This window comes from Pezoporus occidentalis, unplaced genomic scaffold (genome assembly GCF_034315485.1).
Source record: "Pezoporus occidentalis ecotype Australia unplaced genomic scaffold, CSIRO_AGI_Poc_V1 ctg104, whole genome shotgun sequence".
Classification (NCBI taxonomy): domain Eukaryota; kingdom Metazoa; phylum Chordata; class Aves; order Psittaciformes; family Psittacidae; genus Pezoporus; species Pezoporus occidentalis.
In genome coordinates this window covers 2,100,071-2,116,696 of record NW_026912822.1, presented here as the reverse complement: position 1 = coordinate 2,116,696, position 16,626 = coordinate 2,100,071, and the positions used below count along the sequence as shown (strand labels likewise).

General features: G+C 46.9%; 1 protein-coding gene and 1 long non-coding RNA gene across 4 annotated transcripts in view; one reads left to right on the top strand and one right to left on the bottom strand.

The window, feature by feature from the left end:
* HGD (homogentisate 1,2-dioxygenase) overlaps positions 1 to 16,626 on the bottom strand; it is a 339,522-nt gene that overhangs the window by 19,415 nt on the left and 303,481 nt on the right. Inside the window, exons 2-3 of one of the 3 annotated variants that reach the window (XM_062618844.1) lie at positions 6,284 to 6,370; positions 425 to 496 (exon numbers count right to left, since the gene is read on the bottom strand). In XM_062618844.1, the coding sequence (XP_062474828.1) occupies positions 425 to 496; positions 6,284 to 6,298 (87 nt within the window). In that variant the 5' untranslated portion in view covers positions 6,299 to 6,370. Of the gene's footprint in view, positions 1 to 424; positions 497 to 6,283; positions 6,417 to 15,334; positions 15,444 to 16,626 lie in introns of those variants that run through there. The other 2 variants (XM_062618825.1, XM_062618834.1) reach the window with 2 other exon arrangements.
* Positions 8,221 to 11,156, top strand: LOC134163798 (uncharacterized). Its single transcript, XR_009964857.1, has 2 exons — positions 8,221 to 8,390; positions 10,751 to 11,156. It is a non-coding gene; the product is annotated as an uncharacterized LOC134163798 (long non-coding RNA).

Here is a 16,626-nt window from a genome sequence, read left to right as displayed (position 1 = left end):
AAGCCAGTTCCATTGAACCCAGTTCCTACAGCTGCCTCTCCTGCAGGAGTGTGTCTTTCTGCCAGCCTTCAACCTTTTGCTCCGGTCTATTCCAGAGCCAATGGCTTCCTTCTTGGTGTGGCCAAGCCACTTGTGTTGCAGGCTCCTTTTGGAAAGAAACCTGCTGTTGAGGCAATTGAGGCAAGTCTTAACCCCCAAGGTTGAGACTTGGAAGCTCATGAGTAACTTAGAAATAGAACAGATGAACGGGAATCTTTAATTCTGATCTTTGCCATCATCTTATTATTCCATAATGAAGAAGGTTCCTGGAGACTTTGGGGTAGCAGAGAGAAAGGAAACATGTTAAGATGCAAAGATACCCAGGGAACAGATTTTCACTCAATTCCATGTCATTCCCATAAAGCACTTTAAAACCCCTCAGTACCTGTCCCTCCGGTAGGGCTCCTGGACAGCGTGGATCCTCAGAAACATGCTCATTTCCAAATCCTGACATGTACTGTAAAATAAAGCACACAGCCCATCAGCACTTTGAGAACACGAGCAACCCCTCTCCAAACAACCATCCGTTGCCTCCCCAGGCACTTCCCAGGCTCTTTGTGTGCATTAAGGCTTTCTCAAGTGATCTACTTGTGTACTGCTCCAGACCGATTTCATAGCTCGTGGGTTTGCTTCATGAGCTTACCACGTGGTGGAGTGAGAAGCACAGTCAGGATTTGATCTCCTGCTAAATCTGCATGTCTATTTTGACCACACTCTGCGGCATGAAGGCACTTGAGAAATAAGCCAAATATCACATTACAGTGAGACTCAAGAACAACAGGGTGAGGTATAGGAAGAACTGCAACACCAATACCAACACTATGGAGGCGTGCTAGCAGCATGCAAGCTAAATCTGACTTTGCTTGAATCATGGATGTTCCCAAATCTGCAGACTGACTTGCAAATTCATGCACTGAGTCCTCAGATGCTCAGGGATTGAAACTGGGACCTGTTTGGTTATTGGGTTTTTGCAGTACATCCCCATGACCATTGATAAAGAAGTCAGGACACAGTTGGGATGAGGAAGGAAGGGAAACTCAGCTGAGACTTGAACTGTGTCACTGATTTGCCCTAAACAAGTATTGCCCAGTTGGGTATGAACTGTTCACCATGGTACTAAGCAAGAATTAATCTATTACCAGGTGCTAATCTGGTTTTCTAGGTGATGTATTCTGAGAGACCCATGGATGGAACAGACCTGCATGCCCTCCCATGCCTGCCCTGCTACAGCTGCCAGGGTCTGAGCGTGGCTAAAAGCCACAGGACCCTGGAGGATGCAGCTCCCAGCTCTGCAGCACTGAGAAAAGCCCCATAATACACCTGAGATACACAGGGAAGCAGATACAGCAGAGACCTTAGCTTTGCCCTGACAGAAATGTAAACACAGTCCCCTCAGACACTATAGAAAGGCATGAAGCAACTCTGTTGAACTGTGTGTGCATGCAGAGACGTTTTGGCAGCAATCAGTAGTTCAGCTCCATGTAAATAACTGCTCCTCACTATCAGCTGCAAGAGCAGCCGGGTTGTGGGTCTGCCTTCACACAGCACCGCTGGGATAGCAGAGCCCTGGCATCCCAGCCCTCGCTGACACACACGCTCTGTGTGATGGAGTGGCTGCGGCACTGCGATGCTGCTGCACCTCAGCAGCTCCAGCACCGAGAAACCCTGAATCAGCTGCAGATGCAGAGTGACAGCCCGGGAGGGGAGATGGGGTGACAAAGCCCCTGTACTGGGTTCATTACATTACGATAGCGCCTGGATTACTTCCTCCAGGGTCTCTCAGCCTCGTGCAATTTGCAGCCCCCCTAGAAACCACCCTGTGCAGAGCAAACCTGAAACCTCCTGAGAAACCCCTGTGCTTTCCTCAGGCATTTCCAGCCCATTCCCAGGGGGAGGTGGGCTGGCTGGAAGCCCTGCTCAGCCTGGACCTAAAAACATCTCTGTTTCCATTGGTTCAGGGAGCATATTTCTCTCCTTCTTACAAACAACTCTACATTGGCAGGACTCTGCTCTCCAGTGGGCTCTGCAACAAGCATATTGATATGCAAAGCAGCAGGTCACCTAAGCAGCCTTGGCAAATGTATTGTACCGGAGCATTTCTTTAGCTTTTTTTTTTCCCTCCCCTCTTTTAAACGGAAATGCAGCAATATCTGATGGGACTGCAGCAGTTCCAGGATTAACTGAGACCTCCGCACTGCATCCAACAAAGTAAAGGTGGTGGGAGCATTTGCCTTGCTGAAAAGAGGAAAGAGGAGGAGGAGGAAGGGGGGCATGGTGATTTTATTGAGGGACAGCCAGCAAGGCCCTGCAGGCTCTGCCATTAGAGCAGCAAGGAGAGGGTTAATGCAACACACAGGCTCCTTTGCTGAGCATCACCTGGAAAATGCTGGACTTAAAGCCGGTGGAGAGCTGGGAGGGGAGGGTGTGTGGTTCTTCAGTGGGTTGTGTACCCAGTAACCAGTGTGCAGCCTCTAGCACAGGGATTTTGCTGTGAGAAATCCATCCTCAGGCTCGAGAGTGGGTGCCCTGCAGAGCTGACCTCCCTATCCACATTCCCCAGTCCCCTTCACTCCTGCTCCTGGGCCTGGGAAGGATGGAAAACCAACTCAGCAGCAAGCGTCTGTGCCAGGAGATGCTCCCTGCCCATGCTGGTGTTGCACAGCACCTCACCCAACCCCGCACGGGCTGGCTGGCTCCAAGTGCAGAGATGCAGGCAGCTTCCCACTGGGCTGGATGGAGAGATGCTGCCTTCCCTGGCTGTGCACCCCTGTGGGCTGCAGAGCCACTGGTCACTGCCCAGGGACGCAGGAGGCTGGGGCAGGGGGAAGACACAGTGTTTGGGAGAAGGCGGCATCACCCTGCCCTGAGAGCAGGAGCCGAAGCAGCTGCATTATTGCTGGGTCACATCAAATCTTCCTTGCCAAGAAAAGAATAATCCTCAAGTAACTGCAAGGAGGGCTGGAATATGGTATTGGCAGGAATGCAGCTGCGGGGGACAGAGACTGTCCTGACAGTGGTAGATATCACCCCGAGCATGGCTCCAAGACTTTGCCTGCATCTTCCATGTAGCTTTTCTCATTCACTCGTTTTCTTCTGCCGTTGCCTGTGGCAGACCTCAGAGAGGTTCGTCTCCCTTCCATGCCTTTAGGGGTCAGTGTCAAACAGTACTTTGGGCTGCCAAAAATGGCTGCGCCACACTAGCCCCGAGTGCATCGGAGGTGTATGTGCTGCAGGGCTCTAGAACACCACGGAGGTGTCGTGCTGGTGCAGGTCGGTCGCGAGCAGCAAGGGGCCAGGAGCACCACAGCCCATCTCCCGGCTGACTCTCTAAGCCCACCTCCCACCTCTCAGTTTGCATTGCACAGGGTTACCCAAGCCAGGGGAACTGACCCCTCTCTGGTCGCTCAGCATCCACACCAGAGCATCCTTCCTGGGCTAAACAAATCTGGAAGGATGAAAGAAACCCTTCTCTGTGAAACAGCACTGTGTTTTTCATAGAATCACAGAATGGTTTGGGGTAAAAGGGACCTCAAAGCTCCTCCAGTTCCAACCCCCTGCCACAGGCAGGGACACCTCCCACTAGACCAGGTTGCTCCAAGCCCCGTCCTCCCTGGCCTTGAACACTGCCAGGGATGGGGCACCCACAGCTTCTCTGGGCACCCTGTGTCAGCACCTCAGCACCCTCACAGGGAAGAGCTTCTGCCTAAGAGCTCATCTCAATCTCCCCTCTGGCAGGTTAAAGCCATTCTCCCTTGTCCTGTCCCTTCAGGCCCTTGTCCAAAGCCCCTCTCCACGTTTCCTGCAGCCCCTTTAGTAACTGGAGGTGACTGAGTCACTAAGGTCTCCCCTTAAGAAGCCTTCTCTTCTCCAGGCTGAACAAACCCAGCTCTCTCAGCCTGGCTCCAGAGCAGAGCTGCTCCAGCCCTTGAAGCATCTCTGTGGCCTCCTTTGGACTTGCTCCAACAGCTCTACATCACTCTTTTTAGTCCAAAGTCACCCCCCTCTAGAAGTCTGCTGGGTCTCCGTAATTCCTAGCCATGTTCTAAGTATCTAGACGGACTGTAGTGATAGGACAAGGGGTGATGGGCTCAAACCAAAACAAGGGATGCTCAGGTTAGATACAAGGAGGAAGTCCATTACTGTGAAGGCAGTGAAGCCCTGGCACAGGTTGCCCAAAAAAGTGGTAAATGCTCCATCCCTGGCCAGGTTGGACAGAGCCTTGGATGATGTGGTCTAGTGGAAGGTGTCCCTGCCCATGGCAGGGGGTTGGAACTGGATAGTCTTAAGGTCCTTTCCAACCCAAACCCAAACCATTCTATGGTTCTATGATAGCCAGATTGAGTAGGTTTGGGGCACTAATCTGATAGCTGGGCAGGTGGCTTCTCTATAAAACTCAAAGTTCTCTCTGATCTTTCATTTTCAGTTCTGCTGTCAATTACTGTTGTTATTTTGTTGGAGATCCTGTAGCTTTTTATGCAAAGAGGATGTTAGGAATTCATCTGCCTCCACTTTGTTTCTTGTTTTGTAGTTTTCCAATAAAACGGGAGAGATAAAAGCCCAGCACAGCGTAAAAAATTCAGCAAAGCTCATTGATTGGAATAACCACGACTCAAAGCAATGGGTGTCACGCTCTGACCTATAAACCATAACCTTTTGTTTACAGGATTAGACAGCAGGTATGGGGAAAACACATTTGAAGTCTGAGCACACAAACTGCAAAATAATTAAGGCCCTTCTTCAAACACTGCATAATACATTTCTCTATCAGCTCCTGCTACAGAACACAGGAAAACAGCATTCATCTCTAGACAAAACACATGGCACCTTGTATCAGCTCAGTCCAGTCAACACCGAAGCATCTAACACTAACCCATAGAAATAGGGCCATGAGCACAGCAGGTCCTTCACCCTCTGTGCAGAGCTCCACAGCCTCCTTGTCAGGTAAAATCAAAGCACCCAAAACAGAGCTCTGCACTGGTGCTGCCCCAGTGCCACAGGACCAGTATCCCCTGCAGGAGCTGCCATCCCTCCACCATCACACCAACCCTCTGCTTCAAATGTGCTGGGTATAGTCCAGAGCCAGATCCTTCCTGAAAGGACCTGCCCAGCTCCAGGGTGAGTCAGCACATACAGTGGAGGAGGCACGAGAGGGACAGAAGCCAGGAGGAGGAGAGAAGAAGGGTGAAACAATGGCTTTGAAGAAAAGATGCCAAGAGAAGATGGGGTGGGGAGAGGTGGTGACAGGGTACAGATGTATGTAATGGAGAGGAGAGGAGGTGCTGGCAGAGCAACCTGTTCCCATGGCTAGCTCTGGGAAGAAGACCCACACTCAACCTGAGCCACAGTCACATCAGCCAGCAAGGCGGTAGGGCCTGCTAGCAGTGAGTTGAAGATGGATAGGAAAGATGCTGTCACGGCCATGACAGAAACCAGTTGGCCACTCATCTGGAGTGGGACAGAAGCAAGGATATCCAGAGCTAGAAAGAGGATTAGTAACAACAACAATCCCAAAGCCTGGGGAGAAACACGATGGCCCTGCACAAGCTGCTGAGAACCACCGTGAGCCCTTGCCACTCCTGCCTGCTGCAACATTACCCATGTACCCCGACAGCCCCAAAACAACTGCGAGGTGCTGATGAGGCTTGGGAATGTGGGTCTCATGTTCCTTCACATGAGCCATAAACCTACCACATCCTGGCCTTTTCCCTAAACTCCCCCATGCTCTGCCAAAGGACAGCAGGGAAAGCTCCCATCAGCTTCCGTGCTGGGACTCAGAGCAGAGGGCACGGCCGGAGCCCCGCTGTGCCAGTGTGCCCTGTGATGGAGCTGCCCTGGAATGGAACTGCTCCTGCCCTGGCTGCCAGGAGGAGGGGTCAGGGTTGCAACACCTGGGTAGATGCTGCCAGCCACATTTCATAGGCTGATGGGGGAAACACCTCCTGGCAGCCGAGGTGGGGAGAAGGGGTGTGTGCAGAGGGTGTGTGCAGGACAAACCCCACAACAAAGAGGTCCTGTGCCTGTACAGCCTAACCAAGGATGATTTCCAAAGAAAAGGAAAAGCAAGCCTGTTGGTAGACAAAATGCAGCAAAATCCTTTATCCCAAGTGAACTTTAAAAACACACACTCTGAAACACAGACGAGGGGCACGTTAAAATGACAGAGACACCAAAGCACCAGTGTCAGCAGAGAAGGAAGGGGTGTTCACAGTCAGCACCGGTGGGCTGTGCGTGCCTGACCCCTTACCTGCAAGCCTGTCATCCTTCTCCTGGTCCTCCTCTTCTTGGAGCAGACACAAACCCAAGCAGCTATCTGGTCAAGTTGGCTGCCAAAGCTTCCAGCTGGTGAAGTGAGACGGGCCAGTGGCAGGCTGACAGTGCTGGAAGTGAAAGTCCAAGGGAGTTTTTAAGCTGTTTGCTCAGCCCAGTCTGTGTTTAACCAAACGCCAGCCCTACTCCACAGAAACAACCCCAGGGTCGATTTGAAGATAATAAACAGGGGGAGAGGGGTACAGGGCTCCCTCACAGCTCCTTTTCCTCTTTAGATGGGGTTGTAGTTCTCACACATGGTGGGGGGGGAGGGAATAACAAGCTGTTTAAGAACAAAGAAAATCCATTTTTTGCAACTGTTTTATAAGCTTCCTTCATAAATTATACCTCTCTCCCTGTTTATGATAACCTCCTTAAAGGGTTCTCATACACAGCCCTCTGAAGGTGTAACAAATGGGGGTTTCCATTATGCTTCTGTGCCATGTTACATTGGGGAATAGAAAGGATCCCAGTCCCATCCTGGTGGAGGTAGTGATATTTGTGAGCTACTGTGGCAATATTAAACAGCATTTTGAAGCCCAAAGTAGGGGAGGATTTTGTATTCCTGTGATTGGAGGTAGTGAAGGGGGGCTTTATAGATGCTGAAATACTCATATTTTTCCAGGAAGCTGTTGCTGAGGAAGGAGCAGCAGCATTTACCCACGGAATACAAATGAAAGTAGCTCTGCCTTTCCAGAAGGCGCAGGGGAAAAGATCAATTGATTTGATGTTTTCACTTTGAATTCTCATCTCCACCCCCCCCACCCCCCCCCAAAAAAAAAGCAGCAGTATTTTTCCCTGTTTCTGTAACCTGCTCTACTGTAAGCCCTGCTCTAGGAGGCACACAGAGGAGATTCCAACATGACCCTGGAGTTAATGCCTCCTGCTCTCCTAGAGCATCCTGGAAGCCTTCCCTCCCCACAGCAGTTACCAGCTTGCGTGGCTCCACCAGAGCCAGCGAGAGCTTGGGCTGTGAGAGGGACAGGTCTTAATGGTTTTGTCTTCTCTAAAAGCTGGCACCTCCCCACATCACCCTGAGCAATGTGATAGAGCCACCAAGAGCTGCCACCTTTTAAGGTCTGGCAAAATAGGTTGGCTGCTGCAAGGGAGGAGATGGGGTGTATGGAGAGACATTGGTTATGGAGACGGGGAGCAAGAGCTAGCTTTCCTTGCATGTCCCCTCTGGTCTTAGGATCACAGGGTCAAAAGATAATTCACATCAGAAAGTACTTCAGAAGGGCACTAGCCCAACTTTCAGCTTAAAGCAGGGTCAGCTCTGAGGTCAGACCAGGCTGCTCAGAATTGTATCTAACCTGTTCTTACAAACTTCCAAGGATGGAGACAGAATGGCCTCACTGGACAGCTGGATCCACTGTTTGATTGCCCTCACGGTTGAAAAGCTTTTCCTTACATAGAGCTTGAGCTTCCCTAGTTTCAGCTGATGGCAGTTGTCTCTCATCCTCCTACCAAGCACTGCTCTGAAGAGCCACGCTTCATCTACTTGGCAACCTCTCCAGAGTTATTGGAAGGTGCTGCCTGGTTCCCCCAAAGCCGTCTCTTCCCAGGCTGAATCAAGCCCCGTCCCTCACAGAACTGTGAGCTCCAGCCCCAGGCCAGCATGGTGGGCCACTGCTGCAGTTGATCCTGTTGGATCAGTTTCCTATGTTTGGAGCCCCCAGACCAGACATAGGATCTCCATTTCCCATCCAATGCTTGTCTTCCTAGAGCAGGAGCACCAGAGCCCTAGCAGGCCACACCACCTCCCCTGCTTCTGCATTTCTTTGTCTGCTTATCTACACTGCTGTTTTGAGCCAGTTCTGTCATCATTTTTGCACACAGTTTTGCTCATAGCAAACACTGAGCAAATGTCAACAAAGCAAGCAGAGATACAGCCCTGGAGACACAGTGAGCCAGAGCATTACTCAGAAATGGAGACAGCTGCAGCTGAAGACTTGGCTGGAAAGTAGCAAGACTTACTGGTGACAGGGGCTGGAGTTGGTGCCTCACAATCAACTACTAAGAGTGTTGTGGAGAGAAGACCTAAAGTAAGTCCTGTCCTTTCCTAACCTCTGCTGGGACTTTCTGCCTGCTTGAGAGCCACCTTGACTCTCTCAGCTCAGGGACAGTACAGGGGCTGAGCTGGGCTCTTCTGTTTTCATGACGCTAATGGTTTTATTGCACAGTCACCAGGAACAGACTCAGTTAACCTGGCTGTACAATATTGGGTAATGTTTGCTCTGAAACAGAGAATATTTAGCTCCATTGCAATGTGGGTGGGCTGAGGATAAGGATAACTGGGAATTTCCATCGGTTTATTACAGCAGTATCTGAAAGTTCTGAACCACAGACCTGGACCCCCTTAGGTGAGGCGCTAGAAGAACATAGGCTGGGTAATCTCCAAGTTAAAAGTCTTTAGGTGTCCCTTATTTTCCCATTTGCCCAGGAAGGCTCTCTCTATACCGTGGCCTCTTTCAGCTTTGCCATAAAAAAACCCCACATAGGCAGTGAGGGATTCTCCAGCTCAAGGCAGAGGATGCAAGTATCGTTTGTCATTGCCAAAGAAATAGAGTACCTGGCACCTGCCACCTACCCTTGAAACTCCTTCCCTACCAGACAATACTTCAGAGTAAAGAGTTCATCTCGCTTATTTTTTGACAGTGAGGATTTATAGGCTTGAATCCAGTTTTGCAAACCACAAATGTGAAAAGTTGTGTATTCTCTAGCTGTGCAGATGATCAAAACACAACCGGACATGGTGCTGGGCAGCCTGCTCCAGCTGACCCTGCTTGGGGAGTTGGACTATGTGATCTCTAGAGTCACTTCTAACCTCAGTGGTTCTGTGATTTAGCTTAAACAAGCTCTTTATAGTTAGTGGCAGCAGCTCTTAAATATAGATCTCCTGAAACATTAAGTATAGATGTACTTCATTAATATTTTAGCAACAGCCTTTGTTATCAGATAAATATGACTCAGAAACACAATGAATTGTTATCACATAAACATGATTCATAAACACAATGAATTAAGCATGGAAGAATGAGCATTAGAAGTGCTCGGTGTCTTCTCAGCTACCTTTCTGGATTTATGACATCTGTCTAGTGCATGCTGTGCATAGCCTTTACTCCAAGGAGATTCCAGCTGAAATACATAACAAGGCCCAAAAGACAGATAAAAAAGCGTTAGCCATCAACGCAACAGTATTTGCTACCACATGACGTATATGCTACTGTATGGTACCTGCATACCAGCAGCTTATTAGACGTGAACTGTTCTCTTAGGCATCATGATGGAGAGGTGCAAGGAGCTCATCTAAGTCAGAGGCACAGTAAGAGAAAGTACCAAGGGGCTTGCTTGAAAGTTTAACAGCTGGTGTTCAACATCTCAGGGGTGAATGAAAGATGAGGAGGGGAATGGAAAAAGCCTTTCAGATAGAAGATGATTTAACTTGTATTTGATCCAGTAGACAGAGACTCAAAATTCACAGCATGTGCATTAAGAAGCCTTTTGTTTCCTGCTGTATCATTTGCAAGTTCAGGTAGTGAATTTTCACTGGGAGAAAAAGGAAGGAGAGTCATGGGACAGCAAGTCCCTTTGCTTCCCTATGTTCTCCATTAGCATTTTCCTATGCAATGTGTATTTCATGCCACGTGGCAGAGACAAGACTGTAGTTTCTTCCCTGTCCCTATTTGGTATAGACTTTCCAGAGCAGGGCTGACACCTTCATAAATTTCTACTCAATGCTCAGAGCAGTGCTTCCCAGCATGGACTGCAGTGTGCCAGTGCTGCTATGATGAGTACAATCACTGGATCACAGCTCACCACCATTTCTCGTAGTGAGTGGCTGGCCAGTTCCAAAAGTAAAGCTCCTGCACCCTGGGAACAATGCATGCAAGAAGCAACCGAGACAGATCCTTTCCGATGTGGCTGTGGACCCACTGTTGCAATGGCCCATTCCTTTTCACAAGGATGGACAGCAAAGGACCAACCTCTGCTCCTGCCTATGTTCATACAGCTAGAATGCATTAATATATTTACATATTTATTAATATATTCATTCAGACCTGTCTCCATAATCTTAGCTTCCTCAACTTGCATTTCTTCTCTTTTTTAACCCTTTACACACTTCCAAACAGGCCAGGAGCTCTCTAGAGCAGCTGTCTGTTGATCTGTTAGTGTACTACTAACAGATCAGGGGATTTAATCTCGTAAGATGAGAAAATAAAGCAATAATATTTATACTTTTTTATCACTGCTGACAGCTTTGTGGCAAAAAAAAATAAGGTATCTTTTAAATAACATCTACTTTCTTGCAGAATGGCTCTTATGAAATATGTCTGTGTCATTTTTCTGGGAGCATTCCGCAGCAGATGCCAGACAGGTTAATTATTAGCATTTATTTGTGCAGGAAAGATTATAAGAGTTCCCTGCAGCAGAGAGCACATACTCCTTGTCACCAAAAAGCAGATGCTGCATGAACAGAGGCTAGAGAAGCCATCTGTGTACCTTGCTGTGATGCTTCTGCCTTCAGGCTAGAAGAACCACTTCTAGGAGTGAGAAGATTTAGTCACCTTGCCCTATTGTGTCCTTCCCCACCTGATGCAGCAGCTAAAGAGGATGCTAATTTTGCACAAGCCTTGAATTTCATCATCTGACCTTTTATTTAGCAAGGGCAGGACAGCCCATCACGCCCACAGCCAAACAAGCCTCAGGAAGAGAGGCTGACATCAGACAGCAAGATAAAACCCCTGACTGCAGCCCTAGCCTTCAAAGCTATTTGGCCCCTTTGCCCTTTAATAAATCTTTAACCCAAATCTAGCAATGGATTTTCACTTTGTAAACGTTAACTTTCGGGTCAAAGGGAACAGAGATGTGCAGGGGTTAACGATGCACTTCATGTTCCTCCTAGTCAAAAACAAAGACTGAACTTCGACTTAGATCGCCCACTCAGCCTGGGCTTTCATTTGGTTGCTCCAGGCAAGAAAGGGCATGTGATTTTATTTATGAGCTTGTCTTACACTCGACATCTTCTTGAGAGAAGTCCATGGTAGTGCACCAAAAAGGAATTTCCCTGTACAATTTCAGGAGGTATCGAGCCAGAGCTTCTGTGCACTGATAACCCCACGGGGCACAACAAGCTTTATCTCAGTGATAGAATGCCAAAGCAGGAAAAAGAAAACACATTTCTAGCCTTAATAGTATTTGCAGCAGGGGTTGGCTAAGCAGCTGAACTGCCAAAGGTAGAGTTCACTATCTCTTTGGTGCCACAGACAGCTCTGATCATCTAAACCAACTTCCTTACAAACATGCTGGGGGACTTTTCCTCAAAGCTGTGCTAAAGCATGCCTTTCAGAAAGCTACTCATTCTACCCTGAAAAATCCCAAAGGATGGCAAATCTGCTTTTTTCTATTAACTGTTTTGGGTGTCATCACTCCCACTGTTAGAGAACTACAACAAACTTCAAGATCCATTTAGATTCAGGTCCTGAGACTCAACAGTTTATTGCAAGTTTGCCTACACAGCTGGAAAGCCCTAACTCACATACTGACAGTTAGTGATGGAAGACTTCTTAACTTCTTCAGAGGGTTCACATGTACCAGAAAGAAACCTATTTTCCCCATTTCCTGATCAGATGTTAGAATAAACCCACAGCAGCACAAGTTGATAATACTAATACTTTTCGGTACATGTCAGGCCCCCGCTAGGCAGGAGAGCTTTGCCACTGAATGGACATTAAGGAACCCAAAAGTAGCGTCCCTCTGAGGACCTAACACCCTGTGCTGCAGCAAAGCACACCCTAAGGAAAGCTCTTCCTCTGAGCACTTTCTGGTTACTTGCCAGCCAGTGACAGGTTCATCAATAATGATAATGGCTTTTTGTCAAAGAAAACCAGTGCACTAAGCCACAGACTTGCTCAGTCCTATAAAGGAATCAAAGTAACCAGCATCCTCGTAAGAAAAGTGAGACAGGAACATGACTTCTAATGGGAAGAGCTGACTAACAAAAGAAATAGAAGGATTAAGCTCCCTTTGCTGAAAAGCAGAGGCAGGTATTCAACCAGTGAAGTCCATCACCTCCTTATCAATTGTGATAGCCCCAACTTCGCTCTACTTCACTGAAAAAATCTATTGGCTGCAGGTGATGACACAGCAGCTCAGATCTCATTTGTGACAAATGGAGCATACTGCAGCTGCCTCTGCAAATACTATCAATAATGAAAATTTGTATTAAGGTTGCACCCAAACCCCAGTATCCTGGGTAGGTTTCACATGCTTAAAGCCAGCGGCAGCTTTGCTGAAGACTGTTGGCAAGGAGAGAGAAAACCTGTTGCTACAAGAACAAAAACATATACACAAGAATTCAGGTACACCTAGGTTTCCTACTTTTCTGCATGGGAATCAAAAGGGGCAGATTTGGGGGATTTTCCCTATTCAGTACATATTCACACTTCTGATTATCCTCTCAGTCATTAAACCAGTTATAAATCAACCAGAAAGCTCTGCTGAGCCCCTTGGGAAGAGGGCTTATTTGCTATACATTTCACCTATGTGTACATGGGAAGTCTAACACATCTCAGATGTACCTGTATGAGCCATCTTCACTGACACATCTGGTACATGTATTTCCCAGGCATATATTTCTGCCTGGAAAATAACACAGAGGGACTGATTAGCTCCAGTTTAAAGGAACTAGGTAAAAGTGCTTTGATGTGAAATGCATATGCCTGTGACAGACACCAGAGAGACAGACAGGAGAAGGGATGTAGGAAAACAGAGACAGGCAGAGAAAGGCAAAGAGAGAGATAGAGAAATCAAGTGATACAGCAAGAGAGAAGGGCAGCAGAAAGAAACAAAGAGAAAAAAAGAGAAGAAAGGGCAAAGCAGAGGATGGAGCAGGGGGTACAAAGAGAGGGGTCTTTGTGAGCACAGGTGACAAAGAAGGGTCAGACAGGTGGGACATGGGAAGTGGGAAAAGAAAGAAGGATAAACTTGGGGGAAAGGGAGCTGGAGGAACAGGGAATGAGGGTATGGTTGGACAGAGGCAAGACACAGGGTCATGGGGGGCAGGAGGCCACAGAGAATATAAATTGAAACACACAGAAGGAGGAGCAAAGTGTGACACATGGAAATTGTCTGGTGTAACAGCCCAGGCATGGAGATGAACCTCTTTTGGGCAGCTGAAACAGGTAAGGTGCAAACAGCAATCCAACTAACTCTGGCTGCTCAAGCACTCCTGATTCTGACAAGAAGCTAGCGCTTCCTTTCAAAATACATGTAACATCAAGAACATACATGACTCCCATTACACATCACCTTGTCCTAAAAGGAAAATTATACCCAATTGTGCTTACTTGATGAGATTTGAACAAATAAAGAACTTAACCTGGACCGGAGACCTATTTGTATTAAAGTAGCAAAGATGCTGGATTCATGACACTACATTAACACAGGTGTAAGACAACCACTGCACTCAAGCCTGTGATCCAAAAACCGGAAAGGGTTTGGCTGGACAATGAATGTTGGCAAGATCAACACAGCTTTTGTTTTTTTTTTAAGTGACATTTTAAAACTGATCTTTGGACATTTTAAGACAGAAGTAAAGCAGAAGCATGGAAGGGATGAGGCAGTGAGTAAGGGTAAAGGCAATAAAAACAGGGATGGTCACTCTACATTACTTAGTGGACCCTGACATTTGATACACACCACAGCAGAGGTAAGACATCTTGCTCTGCACACAACAACAATAAGGGTACAACCAAGTTATGGTGCTAAACTGGTGGCGCTTGTGTATGGAGCAACCACCTCTGATTAAAACTGAGAGAAAGATGCTCCTAATCCCACACTACACCTACTCAGCAGGCTAATGGTGCCTTCAACAACGTCTGCCATTCCCGTGGTTGGTCTAATTTGTAATTATCAGTCCATTCTGCCTCTGCATTACACTTAGGAAAATAGAACTGTGCCAAGCAAATGCCAAGCTTTCAAGAAAGCTGCAGTGTGTGTCAGCCACACAAATATAAACCCCACAAAGCAGGTATAGTGCAATTACACAAACCCCAAGCATGGGAAGCCCATGCAACTTCAGGATCGTATTTAAACCTGATTTGAATATGCTAATATCCTTAACTTGGCCCCGATGAAATATCAGAAGAAAAGTAGGTAAAAACACATGAAAAAAACCCACAGAAGTGTTTTACAAAGCAATCTGCTCCAATCTGAGACCACAAATGCTGGAACACTGCAATTATAGCGAGATGGGTATGCAATCATTTTTCAGGACTATTGATGGCGACAGCACAGAAATTTAACCTCTACCCTTTAGAATAGTAACAAAAAGACAGCTGTATAAAGGATTTGAGAGCATTAATACTATTTCAGTTAAATGATCTGTTTATAGAATCATAGAATGGTTAGGGTTGGAAAGGACCTTAAGATCATCCAGTTCCAACCCCCCTGCCCTGGACAGGGACACCTCCCACTAAACCATGGCAGGACCAAGTTAAGGGTGGTGATATCAGAGTAAATACTGTGACAACACAAACATCTTGCAACAACTCTGGTTCTCATTGCCTTCAAGTTAAACATCCAGACTAAAATAAAAAAGGGTGAACCCTTTAACTCCTCATGTACTGAAACCACAATCTGATAAGCAGATGCATCAGAGCCGTGCCTCCAGGCAAGCCGCCTTCATTTTGCAGGTAGAACAGTGAGACTGATCATGAAGTAAGCCACTTGTCAAACCACACACATCAGTTCAAGAGTGGATGAAGGCACCCTATGAGGAGTTTTTATGGCTCACAGCTGGACAAGGGGGGCCAAGCAGACTTGACTGAGTCTAGAGAAGCCACAGCCTCAACCACACCTCTCCCCCAGTCTGCTAACCTTCTACCACTCACATGCTCTACTTCTCCTCAGTGCTACTCCCTTTATCTTATCTGGCTCCTACCACAACAGTATCTCTAATTTGCTTCTAGATCCTGATTGTCATTACCTTCAGCCCCACTGATGCACAGGACTTGTGCATCCTCTCCTCTTCCTGGAGCATGAATTGACCTTCACAAGATTTCTCATACAAAGACTTTGTTTCTTCTTTATTGAGCCTGAGGATTGAAATACACAAATACATGTAAGCTGCAAGTAGGGCTTAGGCCACCCTACATCATATGCTGAGCAATGTTCTTTTTGTGATTAACTGAAGAGGGCTACTTTGGAAAGACCTGTGCAATTGTTCCTTCATGCAGCATCTTAAACTTAATGGCCTCCTTTACTCTGCAATACTTCCCATTCTCCTAAAGATAGAGGGGGTGAAGGAAGAAATAGCCCTAGCTTGCTTGTCCTGCTCTGCAGTTCCTTAGTAACCTGAGGGAGCCCAGATCTTTTTACCCTAAGGCAGCACCTAACCTTGAGAAAATAATTCCAGCTAAGAGCAAAGAGACATTGGTGCTGTCACAAGCTGCACAGCTCAGACACTGGTTATCTGCTAGGAATATTTTGGTACCTTATTTTCCCTGGTTGTAAACTAAATATAAACTAGTAACAGATTTCATATAGGCATCTAAAACTTACTGCACTCATGGTCGCAAATGCTCCAAATGCACCTTTCTGGAAATGGCCTAAGGAGAAGCAAAGTATCCATATTTTAGTAAGTTTGACTGGTGCACCTAGCTGTCATTTTTGTTCTTGATTAGTGGCAACAGGCAGTTTGCCATTTATTTCTAAGCAGCTGCTAGAGAAGAGCTGCAGGCGGATGTAATCTGGAAACTGCAGACTCTGCTCCCTGTCAATTTCACACCAACTTTCTTCAATTCCCATTTATTATTAATCTGTATTTATATCTAACTCCAGCTCTTAGCCTTTGCCAGAGGCTTAACCATTAGAGGTGACTGTAAGGAAGGAGAGGAAAGAAGAAACTGCCATAAATCAGGCTTTTACCACTCCATAGAATTCTGGGGAGGTGAGAAATCACACAAAGCTTGGGCTATTTAGGAAGACAACACCCTGCACAGCACATCAGACCAGGACAAGCCTCCTCTATCCTCAGTACTAAATATGAAAAGGAAACATCCCTTCCTTCTAACCATTTTCAGTTCCTACTTTTTACAGGACTCGATATCCCTTTTAAATTTCAATCTATTGTAATTCAGAGGGTGTTTCTTATATTTTCATATTTTCTCAATCTGCTAAGCCCTCAGGCTTATGTTCCAAATAAGCATTTTATAAAAACATTTTTTCCACCAGATTTCAATGTCTTTGAATTGAAGAAAAGACCACACTCAATTATGG